This window comes from Corvus hawaiiensis, chromosome 15 (assembly GCF_020740725.1).
Source record: "Corvus hawaiiensis isolate bCorHaw1 chromosome 15, bCorHaw1.pri.cur, whole genome shotgun sequence".
Classification (NCBI taxonomy): domain Eukaryota; kingdom Metazoa; phylum Chordata; class Aves; order Passeriformes; family Corvidae; genus Corvus; species Corvus hawaiiensis.
In genome coordinates this window covers 1,410,399-1,430,528 of record NC_063227.1, presented here as the reverse complement: position 1 = coordinate 1,430,528, position 20,130 = coordinate 1,410,399, and the positions used below count along the sequence as shown (strand labels likewise).

At 44.1% G+C, this 20,130-nt stretch overlaps 1 protein-coding gene across 1 annotated transcript in view; it reads right to left on the bottom strand.

The window, feature by feature from the left end:
• The window catches only part of AFF4 (AF4/FMR2 family member 4), a 47,552-nt gene that overhangs the window by 22,075 nt on the left and 5,347 nt on the right, over window positions 1-20,130 (bottom strand). Inside the window, exons 2-5 of the mRNA XM_048319552.1 lie at window positions 8,367-8,493; window positions 6,194-6,970; window positions 4,846-4,890; window positions 3,891-3,977 (exon numbers count right to left, since the gene is read on the bottom strand). Coding sequence (XP_048175509.1) covers window positions 3,891-3,977; window positions 4,846-4,890; window positions 6,194-6,970; window positions 8,367-8,489 — 1,032 coding nt within the window. The 5' untranslated portion in view covers window positions 8,490-8,493. The remainder of the gene's footprint in view (window positions 1-3,890; window positions 3,978-4,845; window positions 4,891-6,193; window positions 6,971-8,366; window positions 8,494-20,130) is intronic.

Here is a 20,130-nt window from a genome sequence, read left to right as displayed (position 1 = left end):
GTACATGCATTTTACTTACGTGCTCTGGCAATGGCAAACCAGAACTACAATTCAACAATGAATTCCATTTTTCCTGGTACACCTGTGACCTGGTTTTCCCTCACACCAAGCCAGTGCCAGGCAGTGGTTACAGAGGCAATTTACAGGAGGAAGTTTTTAAACACACGAAAGCTTTACACAGCAAAGCACCCTTGAGATGTTTTCAATTTCCCTCAGCTTTGTATTTCAAAAATGGAACAATGCATTGAACAAGAATTTTGTGGATGGGGAACTTCATAAGGAGATTTCCTTGGGAGGTATTTCAAGTACCTCTGATCTTTACTAACTGAAAGGAAGGGACAATAAAAATAATCTAAAAAAAATTAAAGAGCAAAGCAAAGATGGAGAGAAGTCTTGTGACTTCAGCAGAAAGCAACAGCCACGCTTCCTTCAAAATAAATCCATTTTTTATCATTTACACAGGTAGGAGGAGGCAGGTGTGAATCCCTGGTTGCTTTTTGCCACTGGCAGCTCAGCCAAATCAACAAACTGAGTGAAAAAAGAAACAAAGGCCACAAACTCCACATTTCCAGAGCCACAGCACTGGGGGAGCATGGGATGGGGAACTGGCACCCCTTCCAGCAGCACACGGATTGGGAATTCTGCAGAACACACCTGCCTAATTCCTCGCTTGAGTCAACTTCCCATTTCAGAGGCAGAGCACTGGCTCTCAGCTAAGTGCACTTTAATGAGGTGTTATGGCTCGATGCGCAACTTTTTCCAACTCCCTTGCCATCTACTGGATATGTATTCCTTTAAGAAACTCAGAGATTAAAAAAAAAAGCCCTACTTTCAACTCCCAGGTTATTTAGAGCAGCAGCTTCTAAAGGTCTGCTTCAGAAAGAAATTGCAAACAACTGAAAGGAAGGAAACCCTTTAAAGCAAAGTCTAATGGATTGAGGTTACACAGGGAAGACACTGGAGCAGGAAACAAAAACTCTGACAAAAGACCTGGAGAGAGGAATTCTCCAGCTGGACAGGACAGGGACTCCCATCCCACAGCCCTGGCTGTGGGGAACGGGGCCCAGTCCCAGTTAACACCCGAAACCTCAGGTCAGAGCTCATCTTTACTTCCCAGCAGGAAGTTTGTGTATTCCAGCAGGGAACGGAGGGCTGAGGGGATCCTGCTGGCCCCAGCTCTGCAGCACAGAACCACCTCTGCAGAGGTGCAGGCACAGCCAGGCCTCCCCTGGCGCCGGAGCCCACCCCTTCCCTCCCCACAGCGGCTGCGCTGCTCAAAGCGTTCATAAACACTGCCAGTGCTTCTGGAGCGCCCGACTGTGAGCCCACGGATAAAATCAGAGTGTTAGGTCACAGGATAACATTTTTTATCAAGACACAGGAATCTGCATTTTTCCATAGCATCCATAAAACTTTCCCTGACCTATTTCCATGGAGCTTTCTCTTCTGATCCAAAGACTTCCTGGGAACTATTAGATATATTTATAGTCATCAGAGAGGCCCCAGTCAGGAGTGTGGGTTCCTTCGAGTTACTCCCTCCCTACACACAGGGAAAGTGATCCCATCCCAGGAGTCTGACAAATAAAACCAAGTGGTCCACCAAGGGCAGCTTCATTTTATGTGAGCAGGAAAAACACACCAAGCTCTGCCCACAAGGGGAGTGCTGTGAAACACTTCGGCAGATGACTGGCAATAAATGGAGCACAGTATTAAAGAGAAGGAGCTTTCCTCCACCAGAACTGGCTGATTAAAGTAAACCACTGTTGTGTTTTGTTTGGTGGATTCTGCTCTGGGCCCAGACTGCACAAGCCTATGGCTCACTAACTCCCTGGAATTCTGCAGAGCTGCTGCTGCTGCCAAGAATGACAGAGGGGAGAAGGCAGAGGAAATTATAGGCTTTGGATGCAGAGAGAGAATTTGACAGAGTTCCATGGCTAAGATGTGCAGCCACAAAATAAAAAAGCTGGCAAAAAGTCAAAAGACTCAAAGCAGCCATAAATGGAATTTTTTGCAAACTGGGTGAAGAGACACAATCCAGGTTGAGAGGTTCAAAAAGCTCCACAAGCCACTTTTTATGTTCAAACATCACCAGAGCTGAGCAGTGTTACAGTGTCACAGCCACACGGATTTCTGCACACTTTCCTCTTCCCAAACTCAGTCAAGTGCCAGGTAAACTAAAACCAAGCAGCTCCACAGCCATGTGTGCCCAAAATGCAAAGGGAAAATATCTCCCTAAAGGTTCAGGAATGAGTACTCAAAGCAGCGGAATAAGGACCTTTGTTGATGAGGAAAGGTGTGGAATTTCTTTCCTTATAAGAAAAGGTACGAATTATTTCCAGGCTGACAGTTTTATGTAACACACAAATAAACCCTGACTAAAAGTAGTATTTGCAAGATTAATATTGATCTAATGCTAGCAAAACAGACAACAAGATTTATTTCTAGGCATGCCTTCCAAAGTAAAGCCCAGAACTGAATGGTAAATTCTGTGGTTTTTGATACTGGAGAGAAGCAAAATGCAGTGAGACAGGGACAGGTGATACAGAGGTGGTGACAGCAGGGCTGCCCCTGGCTCTGGGATATCCAGCCAGGATGAGAACCTGAACTCAGACCAGTCTGGGGGAAATCTGTGGATGTGCCCTTCCAACAGGGACTGGAACCTTTGGCTGAGGGAAGGTGATGTCGAAGCATTCACTTAAAATGATGGGATTAGTGAGATGACAGTAGAGACTTCAGTGAGAAAGTCTTCTTAAAATTATTCTGTCAAATGTCCTGTTTTGGGGAGCAATTTGGATCAAACAGGAAATTAAGAGCTGCAAGTGGCATCTAGAACAGCAGCTGGTCAGAGAGAGCTTGGTCTGAGTTACTACAAAGGTAACTTTTAAAAGACAAACAGTGCAATTTCTTCACTCTGAAGCTCTGCCAAGTTAGGGGTGGAGCACCCCAATTCACCCCAGAGAGATGTTGAGTCTGGAGAAAAATCACGTTGTTGAGTTAAATCTTTTATTGGTAATCAGCAGATCCAGGAACCAGACCACGAATTCCTGGGTGAGTCAGCTCCCCACACTGGGTTTTACCCACAGCTGCCTCCCCTGCCTATCCTGGATTTCCAGGATCCTGCAGAGCTGCTCTTCAAGGCAAACAATTCCCAGTGCCCTGGAACCCTGGAGCTGCCAGGCCCAGCCTCAGGGGAGGCAGCAGGAGAATTCCTTCCTCAGAGGTGTCAGCTCCAGCAGCTCCCCTGGACACGTGCCCTGTGCTGTCAGCAGCAGCAGAGGTGGATTTCTCTCTGGAATTAATTGCTTAAACCCTTCAGCAGTTCCTAAGAACACAGGAGGTTGGGAAGGGGATCTTTTGGAACGAGTGATTTCTTCAGCAAAACACGTGATTCTTAAACTGTCTTAATCTTTTTTGTAATTAAAAATGTAAAAAGATCTCATACCACTATTAATGGACTTCAAAACTAAGAGGAAAATTCAGTTTATGCAGAAAAGCCCTTTTAAACTTCTCAGCATTTACCATTCAGCCTCTGTTTTGCTACATCGGGGGAAACTCACTTGGCTCTACACAAAATGGTGCAAAGCATTTCCCTGTTAGGGAAAGGGCTCAAAGGCATTTTTAAGCTTCAAAAGTTTGAAGGCTTGAATTTATCACGTAAAAATTTAAAAGGCAAGTTGTATGACAGATAACCCTGCAGACTGTCTGTGCAAAGCAGAGGAAAACCAAGGACATTTTTCATAAGGCCACTGCTGACAGGTGGGGTGAAGAAAAATAAAGAGGGACAAAGCACTGAAACAAACGCAGATTATACAGAACTGAATGTGAGAGTTCCAAAATCCTGATCTTTAAGAGGCGTTACTTTTTCAACAGCAGTTTGATTCAGCACTGACCTTGGTTGGAAAGGGGAATTTGGAGGGTTCAGTTTTGCAGGGGGTGTGGATGGCAGTCAGTGGAGGAGGCCAGGAGTGGGTCATCTCCTAAAACACAACAAAAAGGAAAGTTATTAACAAAATAAAGCAGATTTCACCTTGCAGTCTGGATTCTCTCCATTTTCAGTTCATTGCTTCATTCAGCTTTATATTCAAATCTTAATTTCCCAAATGTGCAATAAAGATTTTGCATGTAAACCTGAATGTTAAATTGCTACCCACAAGAAGAGAGAGTTATGACATAATAACAAGCAGCAAGGCATAAATCAATCAACTTGGTTGGCCTGAAGATAAACTGCAGTGCAAGTCAGAGTCTGATCCTTTCAGAGTGTGTGGGAAGAAGAATCCTAGGAAAGGGAAGCCTGTAGAGTTTGAGGAAAAGGGGGAAATCAAGTTCCTGCAGCTGGAATGAAAGTGCCTGGTATTCTCTCAGAGCATCTCCAAGGCCCGTGAAGCACTGAAGGTCAGAGGAAATAATAAGCCATGGAAATGCTCCAGAGGGACCTGACAATCCTTTTGTGAGAGCAGAAAAAGGACCGGGGATCACAGGAGGGGTAAAAGGACTTGGGAAAATAACCCAGGTAGGGGAGAGGGAAAGTTCTGCTGTGGGGCAGCAAAGCATTAACTGTAATCTACAGTATCAAAATTAAAAACTGTATTTTGGTGGAAGAAATGGGTGGATCTGGTTCCCAGGAGGAGGAATGCAGTGAGGACCTCCAGGAGATGATGTGCACATCGCAACACCCAGCTCTGCTCTCAGTTTGGCCCAGTATCCCAGTGCTGGAGGAGCACTGGAGAGCCCTCCTGCAACCATCTGCACTTGGACAGGCTCTGGGAACAGCAGAGTCCTTCCCCCTCCTTGGGAATGGTTGTATTTTCAACAAAGAAATGATGAACAAGAGCACTGAGAACTTACTTTGAGGATTTCGTCCACGCAGCTCACCTCACCAGAGGCTGATGCCTGCAAATCAAAACCCGAAATTAACATCTCCCAAATCTTCCAGGGACTACAAACAGTTAAAAACAAACTTTAATCCCTATCGTGACTCACACTGACTCTACATAGACACAAACAGCCCTTGCTAACTCTTTTCATCAATTTTAATATCAGATAGATCCATGTTTTTACGGCATGAGTCACATTCAGTTATGAAAAGCAAATACATGACATCTATAAAACTGTGATAATAATCTCTTACTTTTCACTTGACAGTTAAAGTGATCGCAAGCAGTCAGTGATATTAAAAACTTGTAGAGAGGGCAAAGAGAATCCTAGCTTTCAATCATTTCCTGGAAGCAGCCCCAGGAAAATATCTGAATTCAAGTGCAGGACTGTGAATGCACAGGAATGACAAACTGCATTCCCAAGTAAAACACTCATCCCAGAGTGATCCCAGAAACAGCAATAATTACCAAACTACGAATCTTCTGCATCCCTGGCTGCCACGAGCAGAAAGAAGCAAAGCTACTACAGGATTCAGGGCATCAGCACTGATGTGGCAAGTCTTCACAAATAAAGTAATTTCTGGTTTCCTTACCTGTGTCCTGGATTTTACTTTGCTATCTGCTGACATCCCAGGAACAAGGGCTTTTGTCTGGCTACCATGATTCAAGCAGTTAGACAGGAGATGAAATGAGATTTCATTACTAGGAAAGGCACTCTCCTTGTAAGTGAGCTGGAGTCAGAGTCTGTGTCTTAATGATTTGGGAATTACCAAACTCCTCAAAGTTGTTAACCCAATAGGATTTTATATCCAGCACAACTGATAAAAAGTTGTGCACCCTGTTCAATTTGGTGTGAAGGTATAATAATCACATCTAGTAATTGCTACTCACTTCAAAAGAAAATCCGATACAGGCAGATTGTATCAACAAGTCTAAGTCAACTCAGCTCCCAGGAACAACAATGTATTTACCCAGCTTGTCAAAATATTTGTGGATATCCTACTATTTCCCTAACTCCTGACTACAGAAATACTCCATGAAAATTGGCCTCTTAGGGTTAAGTAAGCCTTTCTGAATGCCTCAGCCTTTATTTAATAAAAACCCCAGTATTTGCATGGAAGAAAAAGAAGACAAAAATAATTACTTTTGCATGCTCCCCATGGAAAATACAGCTTAGGTGAAGGTGCTTTGAGTAACAAAAACACAGTGTTTACTAAAAACTCCATTTGGGTTAGGCAAATTGGGATTTCGGAGACGCTGGAAAATCCCAGCCCAGGTGGATTTACATTGAAGAAGGCAGGACACAGCCGGCAACTTACATCCAGCGGCTGAGAAGGAATTTTCAGCTTGGTCAGGTGCGCTTTGCTGCTGGGCTTCAGCTCGTTGACGCCGCTGCTGTGGGTCTGGCTGCTGTAGTGTTCCGAGGATAACTTTGGTTCCATGGATTCCTGCCCATCCATCGGCCTGACGTAGGCAGTGGGTTTCTGTAACATTGAACTGGACTTGGACATTAGCGACGGTGGGAAGGACTGGTTCGAGTGCTGCCCGCTGGCGAACGAGGGCACGCGGGAGGGAGAGTCCCAGCTGGGGTCGGGATCCCGGGGCGACTTGGAGCGCTGGTGGTCCTTGCCGTGGTGGTCGCTGCCGTGGGCTCTGGAGTGGCCGGAGCCCAGCGAGGACACGGCCGGCGGCTTCCCGGGGCTGGCGGAGCGGCCCTTGGAGTGCTCCGAGCTGTGCTGGCCCTTCTTGCGGCCGCCGCCGTAGGAGTCGCGCTCGTGCCGGGCCCCGGCGCCGCCCGCGCCGCCCCCGGAGCGCTGCCCGTGCCCCCCCAGCCCCGCCGAGCGCTTCTGGGACTGGGCCGAAGTGCTGGGGGCCGGCCCCACCGGGGTCCATTTGCTGCTCTGGTGCGAGCCCGCGCCGTGCCGCTGCTCGCCGAAGAAGCCGGGCGCGGGTTTGTCATCGGGCGCGGCGGGAACGGAGGGCTTGGGAATGGCGACGATCTTCTGGAGCGGCCGGTCCCCGATGAGATCCGTCATCTCATCATAGTTACCGAGCATGCTCTGGATGCGGCTGGACAGCTTGTCTTCTTTGCTGGTCTGGGACAACAAGCCACAAAAATCAGGATTCAGAACCGATCACAACCTCGCTTGCAGTTAAATGATCTGGTAACTACAGCAGTTAACCTGAATTGCAGCTAGAATCCACCTCTTTCTTTGCCAGCATTTCCAATTCTGAATTTTAGTTCTTAAAGCAGCAATTTGACTCCCTAAAACGTATTAAAAATATGTAATAATACATATTTAACTCCCTAAAACATAAGAAAAATTCAGCAGCAGGAAGAGCTGAACCACCAACAATCAAATAATGCACTGCTGAGCTGGATGCAAGTTCCGAAGTTGCAGATGGCTCCTGTCACCTTACAGACTGTAATTTCTCTAATACAGAATGCATCAGTCCTAAAAGGTTTTAATTAGCAGTAAAATAAAACCAACTTAACCTCACCCCTGTAAGTCATTTTTAATTGGTATTTATATTGGCACAATGTTTGTTGCACACAGTTAAAAGGGTTCTTTCTTCTATAACCATTTTGTTTTCCAGATCTGGGATCCTGGATCATTCCCTCATGCATCCCAACCAGCTCTGGTTAACTTCACACGTGGAATTTTGTTATCAAGCACAAGAAATTGATGGGAGGACAGGAATAAAAAAAAACCACCAGGTATTTCTCAACTTTCCTCCTGAAGGAAGAGCTTTCAGTCATGATTTACTTCTTGCAAACCAGCTGAAATTGCAACAAGGGAAGGGTTTGCTCTCAAAGTGAGTTTTGAGCTACGTAACTAAAATCTTAAATAATATTTTATTAGTTATTCCAGAATTAGGTTATTTTTTCCAGTTCTGTTCAGCAAAGCAACCTGGAAGGAAACCCAGCACAGGCTGAAAGCTGTGCAAGATCACTAACAGAATCAACTCCTTCAAAACAAACTAAAATATCAGAAACAAACTACTGGAGTACTAGTTAGCACGGATAATTCTGTCATACCAGACATTAAAAATTAAATTTATTTTAGCATTTAAAATTAACTTCCCATTTAAACATTGTCTTCCTGAACTTATCCAGGTCTGGATTGCATTGATGAAAGGTTAGAAAGTTTAGCAACAGGCTAAAGCACCCCCAAAATAGCAATTTGGCATCACACAATGGACAGTTGAATTGTTTTGAGTCACTGTACAGAAAGTGAAGGAAGGAAAATAATTTGATGGTTTTATTTTCCTTTTTCTCACTCCCTATAAAGCTTCCTCCCCTTCCCAAGCACTCTAAATACCCCAGGGGAGCTGTGACTGTCCAGCTTTATTTTCAAGCCCTGCTTAAACCCTTGGTTGCCATAAGAGCCTTGAATTTAAAAAGAACATGGATAAAAATAAATATAAAATATGAATTTGCACATGATTTCTGTTATAAAACCTGCATTTTTCCGAGGTGCAGGAACTCACCACTTTGTATGGTTCAGCAAAGAGAGGAGAGTTGGGTGGGAAGGCTTCGTCACCCTGCTGAATTTCTTGATTTCGCCTTTCCCTTTCTTTCATACGCAGCACATTCCGGTCTTCACGGTTCATGTTGCTACAAGCAAAAAGATCAGTCCTGATCACAGAGGGGAACAGGAGGGATGTGAGGGCCCAGGGGAGGGATGAGAGTGCCCAAAGAAGGGATCCAAGTGCTCCCAAGCAGTCCCTGGCCCTGTTTGGCCACAGAATGAGCTCTGTTAAGAACCCTCTGAGGGCCACAACTCCTCAAAACTCCCAATTTCAGCCCCTTCCAAAGGGCTGTAACCCCCAACCCACAGCTGGCTTCTAACAGGGAAACTTTATGCAGCAATAAAAAAAAAAAAAAAAAAAAAATTGAAAAAAATCCACCAAGTCCTCAGGCAAGTAACTATTTCAAACCACTTCACCCGCTCGAGTCATCTCGGTTCCAGCCCACGCCGAACATCTCCAATTCTTTTCTAAAATACCTTCTCTCCCCCAGATGTTCTGCCATCCCCCCACCCATTCAGTGCTTAACTCCTCCCGTAGATTAGGGTTATTTTTGGTGCTGACATACCTTTTTTTGGCACCCATTCTCCAACATATTCTAACCTTAAGCTTTGATGTGGTTTTCAGGTCTCTCTCCCTCCCTGACTCCCAAAAGGCATTTCTACTCAAAGCAGTAATTTCAGGGAAGTTCTGGCAAAATTGCACCTTTTGCCTTGGACCATATCCTCCTACTGCAAAAATGCAGATTCAAAACCTGCCAATCCCCCTTCTCAACAAATTTTCCTTTGCAGTTTGGTCTTGCTACTTGTGTTATAAGAAATATGTCAAATTCTTGCAAAACACACACACACAAGAGTTGGAAAAGATTCCCTCTGAGCTTGACACAGCATTGGGACTGAAATTGCAACAAGGGAATAAAGGGACATAAAGGAGTAAACAAAATGAGATGATAAATAAGGTGCCACTAACTCCTTTAACATCAAATCCCAGAACGGTTTGGGTTGGGAGGGACCTTAAAGCCCACCCAGTGCCACCCCCTGCTATAGGCAGGGACACCTCCCACTGTCCCAGGCTGCTCCAAGCCCTGTCCAGCCTGGCCTTGGACACTTCCAGGGATGGGGAAGCCACAACTTGTGCTAAACTCTGTATCAAGAGATTTAGAAATGTTCTTTACTGATCTGCACAAAGTAAAATAAGTGCTTCCAGGAAAGAAACTGATGTTCTTCCACATAATTTACACCTAAAATGAAAATGTTGGGCTGCTTAGAAAATCATTATTTCATGTCTTTAGACAGCTGTCTGAATATTAAAAATAATAAATGATTTGCTAGAGCATGACTCTGAAAGCTGTGCAAACCCAGCCATTGCATTCTTAACAAGGAAACTTCAACCCATCACTCAGTTTTTAAAACATGAGTCTTTTCACCTCAATAACATTTTAGCCTCTTACATTTCTTCCCCATTTGGCTTCATTTTGTCTATTGCTCTGAAAGCAGTGAAAGCTCAGAGGCTGCCCAAAGCAGACTAAACCCAGGGTGTAAGCTGAGATCTTTGATGCTTTCTAAGGCACCAGGTTTGTTTTATTTCCCTGCACTGCAAACAAGGCACAAGCACTGGCACAACCCAGCTCCGTGCTGATACCAAACACATGAATACAACAACTTACATTTTATGTTAAAAATCACTTTTTTCTTCAGTTCTCCTGTAACCTGCTGAACTCATGTAACCAGAGGTGGCTCTCAAGGCTGAGAGAGGGACCTGGGCACTAGAATGTGGCCAGCAAACTCCAGGGATCATTCTGGCATTGATGACAAACTTGTTTTATAATTTCGAGGCTTAAAAAGCTCATTCTTGAGAGTGCAGCCCAATTTGTTACATATGTAGGATTTCAACACAGATAAATATCAGATTTAATTATAGACACGGATCAGTTAAAGCCAACTGGAACAGTCTGAGTCCATGGCATTTACTATTAAAGGCAAATGTTGAAGCAGGGAATAGGAATGCTCTGGTTTTGGATGGTTCATTCCCACCAATACACTAAGATCAAGGATTATATACAGCTATACATCCAGAATATTATAATCTTAGCAAAGAGTTTTACATCTCTGTTTTCCAAACAGAGGCTTAAATATTTACAAAGACCTTCACTATTTTTTACAGAGACAAGCATCATCTTTTAAAATTGCATCAACATTTCCTGTAACTCTAGGACTGAAGGAAAACCAGCATTTGTACCAACACTGCCACACAAAAGGAAGATTACAGCAAAGATTCACTTGAGATCTGAGCTGGTGCAAACCCAGAGCTGATCTGGCTGTATCTGCCCAGGTGAATGTAAAATTAATCATCAGAAAGACACCAGTTAATGACACTTTTAACCACTTCTCCCCAGCCTTTTGTAACACAGTACATGATAAACACCCTCATGGGGAGGGAGTCACCTTGATTTATGGGGATTTGGTTTGGGTTTTTTTAACTCTTTTACATTTTTTTATTAAAGCAAATAGTTTGACTGTGATACAAGTTAGACTTGTTTGTATCTAATCATCCAACCTCCACACAGAGCTATTTTAAGTGCCTTGAACCTGTATGAGGCCATTAAAATCACACCAGCATTAAATGTGTAAATAGAGGAAGTTCGTGGGGCTTCCTTAGCTCTGTACTTCAGACAACTTCCCATTCAAACCCACATCTTCCACAGCCACGAGCCTGGCAGAAGGGAAGTGTTCCCATGCTCAGGAAAAGCAAGAAGAGGTACTTTGAAAGGCAGATATCCAAGACCTGTCTGCTGATCAGCACCGCTGGTAAGTAACTCCAGCAGGTAGGAAACTACAGAAGTTCAGTTTTCGGACCACTTGAAGTTGTAATAAACCTTTAATATCCACTAAAATGTAGTGGTCCCATCACCCCTACCCCATCCTCTGGGAACAAGGACAGCACCTCTGCTCCCTCCCTGCACAGACTTGGAAGTGGAAGATGAAGGAGTTCTTGCCTACAAGATGATCCTGCTAAAATTCCCCTTTTCTCAGGAGGCCTGAGCTAAAGCGTGAAGGAATAGCAGAGCCAGGCTGAGGGAGCCAGAACAATGTCCCTGCAGCAAGGGCCAAAGTCATCTTAGTTTCCACATCTGGGAAAAGAGAAGTTCCAAAATTGAAAAAAGAAATTAGAAAACAGGCCTAAAGCAGAGTATTTCCATTTTTAGGAAGTTGAACTCTCCATGGTTTGAGTCACTCCTCCTGCAGTGTGTCCCACTGTACTTTGCACAGTCCCTGTGTCTGAGACTTCCCTGCAAACCAACCCTTCACATCTCACGCCTCTGCTCCAGCTCAATAGGAAGAGTTGAAAGCAAGCAGGAAATCCAGCAGGGAATTCACAGAAACTCCTGAGCCAACCTCCCCGTGTGTATTCCTGCAGCACCAGTCACTGCTGCTCCAGGCGCCCCGAGCGTCATCGCATCACCGAGACCAGACACACAGTTTTCATTTCTCCTTCCAAGCTCTTCCTAAATCCCAGTTGGTATTTCTGCTCATCCCTAATCCAACAAGGGCATGGCTTTGGTTTGAGAGACCTTCACCTTGGATGTGTAACTTGTGGTATCAAATGGCAGTGTTGGTGCTGCCTTCTCCTCCTGCCTCCCACCTCCCACTCCCTCAGCTCCGGGCAGGGGGCACATCCCAGCTCTGGGACTTTTGGACCACAACTCCAGACTAAAAATAAACCCCAACCAACACACCCACACTGCCTGAGATTTCCTGGCAAAGCTGTTAGAAGAGGACCTTGGCCAAACCCTTCTTACCCCCCTGAACCACATCAGGCACCCAAGTCCTCACTCCAGCTCAGCACCAGCAGCATCTCTTCATCTTCCCCAGACACTGTGAAGCAAAACCATCAAAGGCGAAGGTTGGCCCAAGGAACCCTCCACACACAGCCCATCCAAAGGGATCCGACCCCACCACACCTCACCCAGCCATTAGTGCATCTTCAAAGCCTGCTTACAACACCTCCACTTCCTTCAAGACACCCTCATTTAACTCGAGGGCTTCTTCAGTCTCAATTGGTTTCATGAGCAAGAGGAATCAAACAGTTAATTGGTTAATTGGCTGCGATGAAATCCCAATTCTGTTTGACAACATTTGGCCACGAAGGATAAAGACGCTCAGAGGGAACGTGCAGGATCCCAGCTCTGTGCGGGGCACACCCAGCTGCGGGGGCACGCTCAGCTCCCATCATTTCACCCTTTTTTCTTAGAAGAAAGGGGAAAAAGAGCTGAAAAGTCTGCTTGTAATAAGGAATTATGTTTTCAGGAGGCAGTTAATAATACTTGAAGCTGCCTTAATGCTGCATCCAAAGACGCCTGTTAATTACTTAAAATATTCCTTTTACCATGAACAAGGGGCATCTCAGGAGCTGGCACAGGACACTTCTCCCAGCTTGTGCATCAGGGCATCACCACAAATCCTGCCCTAAAATCATGTGCACGAGCCTAAAATGCTACTCTGTCAGCTAGCACAAATGCACTCCCAGAGGAGCTGTTTAAAAAGGGAGACATTGAAAAATAACTGCCCTGCAACAACAAAATTAGCACAAAAACACTGACACACAAAGAGGAACATGCCCTGGTGTCACCAAGAGTTACTTGTAGAAGTGTACATATAGCCTTAACGTCCACTTTCTGTGTGATGGTGAAGAAAAAAAATGCAGAAAAAAATATAACATTTCCTATTAAAACAATAGAGCTTTGCCCAAAAAAGCACAAACAGGATGATTCTCCAGGACAGGTTTAAAGGATGACCACGATGCAAATGGTGCATGACCATGATGACCATGGTGCAAATACAGAAGCAGCGGAGTCATCTTCAGAGTTTTATAACTGAAATAGGGAACACAACTAAAACCAAGAGTTTATACAGAATTCAAATAGTTTTTGTATTTGTCCAGACAGAAAAAAGCCAATTTCTCAAAAGCATGGAGTTTTCTGTTTCTGTCCCTCACCTTCTGACAACACAAAGGCTCTGTGCCAAGAGAGGGGGATTTGGTTTGGTGCACATGGGATCTGCTCCACCAAAGGAAAGGTTGTGATACCACCAGGATTCCAAAATCCTACCCCAGTAACTTGGTATCACAGGGTGAGGCTGCACAGGAAGCCTTGAGCCATCATCTCACTCAGCTATTGCGATGAGAATGAACTTTTCCACAGCTCCTTCTCCCTCCTTCCAAGGTTTCACTTGAGCTCTTGGGAATACAATTCAAATGCGATTCTATTGGTAATAGGACACAAATATAAATCAGTGATTCACCACTAACTGAAGCACGAATGTTTCCCATTCCTACAACACAAACGTTTCTATCCCACCCTTCACATCAGGAATGCTGCTGCACATTCAACAGGGAGAACATAAAGTGCCCCAAGAGCTGTCTGGGAACTACTCCTTTGTCCGTACTGAGGGTGGGAGAGCTTTAAATAAAAATAATAAAAAACTGAGTTGACCTAGGTCTGGTTAATGTTTGACAAGAACTCCCAGGGAGGGCAGAGCCAGCAGTTTGCTGCAGGCACTTCTCCTTCCCACTCAGCTCTGGAGCACCCAGAAATCCCCACCAAGCACGATGTGCCTGGACTTGTGCTGCTCCCCAGACAAAGCAGCACAAATCCTTCACCACCGTTAGCTGAGAGAAATTCCACGGCACTTTCTGTGGGAGCACGGCCTTAATTCCAGCGTCTCAGTCAAGTGATGGAGCAAGTAATGACATCCTGCTCTTCGGTTTTAGCTGCCTGAGTCCCCTTCATCCCTCACATATCAGGTTACCTGAGGATCAGTCAGCATCTTCCACCTGAGAAGCCAACACACGGCGACGGTGGATAAAAGAATTACAGTGATCATTTGTAACTCAACACTAACCACTGGAAAAGGACTTGGGGATCCTTTAGAAAGAGGCTCTGCAAGTGTAACATTTCATTTTACAAGTCCAGATGAGAACTGGGTGCATCATTCATCATGCATGAGATTCGGCACACAGAAGCAAGGCAGAAATGGAGTTTGGGTCGGAAGGGACCTTAAAAATCATCCAGTTCCACTCCTCCTGCCAAGGTAAGGTAAAAGAACTAAGGTGAACGTGAACCCCCAGCAAGTGGATTTTAGAAGCCGAGTTAAGGAGGACATTTGTAACTTCAGCACTTGCAGTGCAGCTCATTTAAAACCATTTTAAAGTCCATTTTTAAATTACACTACTAAAACAGCTTAAAATGGTTTATATCCAAGAATTTACAAGACTGGTTTGATATAATTCACTCAAGGGACCTTAAAAATGCACAACCACATATCTTAAATGTCTCATTTTTGTGCAGAAGTACCACACAGGAGGGAAAACGCCTGGTCCCCCCTCTCTGATGAACACAGAAATTAATTCCCAACTCTCTTCCTTTGCAGAGAGCAGAGCTGCTCAAAGGACATCAGTCCCTCCTTTCTGTCCTGTCTCTTCAGCAACGGGAGAGGAGCAGGAAAGCCTAGGAAGCGACAGCACAGCTCCCTGCTCCCTCCTCCTCTCTCCATGGACAGGGAGCAGAGGGAGGGTCACTCCTCCACCCACTGTCCCTCTGTCCCCAGGCTCCATCCTGGGAGACACCACAGATCCCACAGTGACCCCACAGAGCCATCCCTGACTCAGAGGAGAAGAACCTCAGGGATTGACACCATGAGACCACAAAGCCACTAAAATGGTCATTTTCTGCACCTACCCCAACGCTAGGTCAGGATTCCAGGTCGGGTAAGACACAGGAGCCTCAGTGAACTCGTGTCACAAGAGCCAGCCCGAGCCAGGAGAGGGAAGTGAAGCTGCTGTTGCTCAGCAAAGCTGAATTTCAGCTTTGCCTTCCCAAGCCTTTGCATTTCTATTTGCTTCATCCTGCAATACCAAAACTACTCTGAGGAACAGGGGACTTTCTTGACCAGGCAGTGATATTCCTTGCCCTGACACCCCACAGCGGAGGAGATCCCCAAACCAGCAGCCCAGCAGTGCAGACTGACCTCGAGCTCAGCCATCCACCAGGAACACTCTTTTCTTTCCCACTTAAATCTCTTCTCAGCCAACTTCAGCCCAGTTCCATCTCCCACTCCACCAAGGACAATCCTCCCCATCCCCTCCACTCTCCGTCGCTGGGAAAGTTTTTAATTCCCCCAAGTGCAAAGATGGACCATCACAAATTCAGCATTTTTCCATGCACTCCTATCATGTCCACACAGGCTAACCAAAGCGTATTCCAGTACAGTTTCCCAACAAATTTCTGCCCTTTAATTGGGCAGAAACTTAATAACCCAATTCCTGTGCCTACATGTTCATCTGCTTAAACTTTGAAGCCAAGACAATTGGCATTTAGATTTTATTAAGCAATAGTTATTCAGACATCTAACATTAATCTGGCTATTATCATTCTGACTTCCTCACATTAATTTACTTTCATAAAAGACATCATTACATTTGAGTGCTATGAACTCTGTGGCATTAGGATTAAGAAAGGATTCACTTGACAGAAATTCTCTGATAAATCTGCTCTGTGTAAGATTTGAAACAGCAGACAAGGTTTTAATGAGGTGCCACCTAAACCAGGAGTGAAAAGGCAAAAGGGAAAATCACATTTGAGGTTCACATCCTTCTCCCATCTCAACTACAGAAAAAGAAAAGAGAAAAATTTTATCAGATACTTTACCCTGGTTTAACTGTCACTTCCTCCAGCCTCAGTGTAAGATCATCTGTCTGCACTGTCTCACAAGACATTCATCTTGGACTTCCCATCATGACCAAGGTTCACCCATTGTGCTGCATCACTCACTGAGCTGAACATCAGGGTTTGAGATAAAAATTCTGTAACGTGGTTGTGAGGGAAAGGGTGCTGGGGAGCAGCTCAGCAGAGCAACCAAAATTAAAAACTTCACCATTCAATGACTTAACTCTCCTCAGAACCATGGGAAACCACTTGGGGTGAGCCACAGAACAACTGCGAGGCCTAAAGGGAAATATCAGTGTCCAGGCTGCTCCCAGAACAACTGGAGGGGGAGTACCAAAGCCACTGGAGTGGATGCATGTCAGCATCCATGTGTTCTCTAAATGATCACCAATGTATTACATCAATATCTGTTCAAAAGTGGTGGCTTGACCTCTCACAGGGCCAGTGCTCCCTGCTGGCAGCTGCAGCAGTCCCAGGATTGCTTTACAGCTTGAAGATTTCACAAAATCCACAATTCTGAGTATCAGAAAAGTGAAAATACGAATTTTCCCTCCCAGATTTCAGCCCTAACTTGTATGCAGAGTTTGCCAAACTCAGCATCGTTTCCTACCTGTCTAAAATCTGCTGTCAGAATGTGACAGCTCTGAGACCTGGGATGCTTCCTGGTACCTTCAAACTTTCTTTTTAAACTTAAACACACTGAAGAGGAGAGCCGAGACTAGTTAAAAACTCTGGAAAAACCTAGGGAACAGGAGCATTTAAGATTTGCAGGCAAAGCAAAAAAACTTGGAAGCGAGAGGAAGGGCCCAGAACCATCTACAGAGGGAAGCTGAAATGCAGCAGGAAAGCCACAGCTTTGATGTGCTGTGCTTCCAAACAAACACTGCTTAAAAAGTTGGAAAGTTTTCACCTTTCATCCTACCTACTAAATGCCACCTGTACTTTATAATCCCCCTGAGCAGACTGAGAGAAACATTAATATTTCTGCCCCCACTGAGTAACAGCACATTTAGTGTAGTATCTTTTACCTCAAGAAAACAGTTGATAAATGTTAATTTAGCTGTACAAACTCTTTTAATATAAATGACCTCATATTTTCCCATAATGATGCTGTTTGGGGTTTTTTCCCCCCAAAGTTCTTACAACTTTTTGCACTTTTCTGGATGTGGCCTTAAACCAAAAGCCATGAAACTACAAAACACAGAATACTAACACCACATTTCACTTCCAGCCAGTGAGACTTGGTGAGTTTTGCCACCAGAAAAAGAAGTTCAGCTTTTTGTGGCACGAAGTTAAAGACAAACACAAGAACCATTGCAAAAGCCGTCTCAAAATTTAGTTGAGTTTCAAAACCCTTCATGCAAGAGGCCACTTCACACCAAGCTGGGTCAGAGCTGGACCCTGGAAATGTCTCTGGAAGAGCCAAAACTGCTTCCAAGTGCCACAGAAATTCCATGGTGAGAACTGCTAAAGCTCCCAGGCTGTGCTGGGCAAACCAGCTGCAGCTGAGCAGGCACCAGGCACTGATGGACACCCCTCGTTAGGGGTTCAATTAATGGAATTCTACTAAGCACAAGCTCAAATTAAGTTTTTTTAAAGTATGACTCACTATTTATAGTGCAAGTCACACATAATAATTTTTCAAAAATTGAATAATGCATTGAAATAAATTGTATAGCAAGGAATCAGCCCACTAGAGCAGCTAATGAGATCCAAATTTCATACTCTAAAATAGCAACGAAGATTAAACCACACCCATTTCTGACCATCTTGAGCTTCAAGTTTGTCAGCAAGTCCTGACTGGATGGATTTGAACATTCCTCTGAATAAATAAGAAAAAACAAACAAAAACATTTTTGAATGCCAGTTCAGCACGGACCTTGCTTCACGTAGCCAGGGAATAATGCAACTTTTTCCACTAAAAAAAAAAAGAGAAGGCTGAAGAAAAAAAACTGAAGAAAAAACCTGAAGAAAGTTGTCTTTTAGGAGGTTATTAGTGATTAACAAATTTAAGCTGAAGACTACTTGTTAAAACTCTCTCCTATTAAAACATATTTCTGGTAATTATTGGCTAAGAATGTGTCACAGTGCAAAGTCCTTACCTGTGTTTTTTGCTCATTAAATGTAATTAGTGGAGCTCTTTCAGCACGAGCAATTGCTCCAGGAAAATCTTTTCACCCTTTATCTTTTAAAGGCTGGTCTACACCAAACACCAGTTTCCACCATGGCAAATCAATGCTATAATATGATGCTAATTTATCCTACTGGCATCAGAAGGCTAATATAAAATCCTAATTAATTAATTAAAAAAATTAATTAATTAACTAGAGATCCCGAACTTCACCAGGCAATTTAAACCAATATTCCAAGTGGCCACAGTGCTTTTCACCCACAGCCAGGGGGGGTTCCAGTAGCTCCACACCAGTCAGAGGTGAACTGGACATTTAATGGGAAATGTCAAACACACACAGCACCTCACCCCAAAATATAAAAACCTCCTCAAAACACACAATCAGGAAGCTCTGTTCCATAGAGGATCACTCAGAACATAAAAACCCCAGGAAACAGGGAAAATATCACTACCTCAATCCATTTAATCTCCTCTTGGACAATCTTTGTGCTTCGAGGCCTCTTGCAGTTACAAAAACACAATAATGTTAGGAGATCTTTGTAAAATCAAGTATTTTTCATTTGGCAATTTTCATTAGGTTGATTTAATGTATGCCAAAGCACAGGACAACTTGCTAAAGTTACAACATGTTCTTTTAAGTTCTTCAACCTGTTTCCCATATTCAATTTTCTGAAATCTCCATCTTAATGGCTCATGTTTTCAAATCTGGATTTTGACCAAACAATTTTTAAATTATCTTTAAATAAGGAAATGCTTATGCTAATTGTAACGCAACACTGGAAAGTTACGTTGGCAAAGCTCTCAAATTATTTTTTTTTTTCCACAGAAACTCTGGTTATTCCTCTGCCCACGAAATGCATGACATCACACAGACTAAATTCCCATTTTGATGTAGCTTTTCTTGGTTTGCTGTTCCCCTTCTCTGTGGGAAAAACAGAATTATAGAATTGTTTAGGTTGGAAAAGCCCTCCAAGTTCCTTGAGTCCAACCATTCCCACTGCCCCAAGTGCCACCTCCACACTTCAAACCCCTCCAGGGATGGGGACTCCAGCACTGCCCTGGGCAGCCTGTGGAAGGCTGGACAGCCCTTTCCATGAAGGAATTTTCCCAATATCCAGCCTGAACCTGCCCTGGCACAGCTTGAGGCTGTTTTCCCTCGTCCTGTCGCTGCTCCTGCGCCTTTGGGATTTCCTGAACACTTCCTCCTCCGTGAGTTCCTCTGCAGGCAAACCATACAAAGGGAATTGTGGACTCTTATCTCTTCATCCTCCTCGCTTTAATGATTTGTGCACATCAAAGCCTGATTAAAACCATTTAAGCACTTCCATCACTGAAATCTCTTTAACGTCTTTTGGAAATTAAATTAAATGCAGAAACAAAAAAACCTCCATGTGAATACACAAATCTGGACAATTATGGTTTGAGCTTTTATAGTAATGTCAGCATGAATGGGGAAATACATGCGAGCACACAGTATTTTGAAGCGTAATTTATATAAAAACATAGCAGACAACGGATATAAATATCAAATACTCATTTAAAATCAGACACCTTCAACAGGATCACACCAAGGAAAGTGAACATTAGGAATTTCAAAGGAAAATGAAGTGGAAAGTTGAATGACTGTTCAATGGTGTGAAATTTCCACAGGAACCAACTGTTGAGGGAAATATCTACTCTGGAACAATTTACCTCGGTGAAATCTTAGAATCCCAGCTAAGGACAAGTGGAAGGAGTTTCCTCTGTCTCAAGAGTTTAACTTGTTACTGGTCACAAACATTGTTTTCCCAATGTCTGGTTCTGCAAATTAAACATCCTTTATTTTCTTCTTAAACTGGAAAATGTCTGTCAATAAAGTGAAGTATGACCCA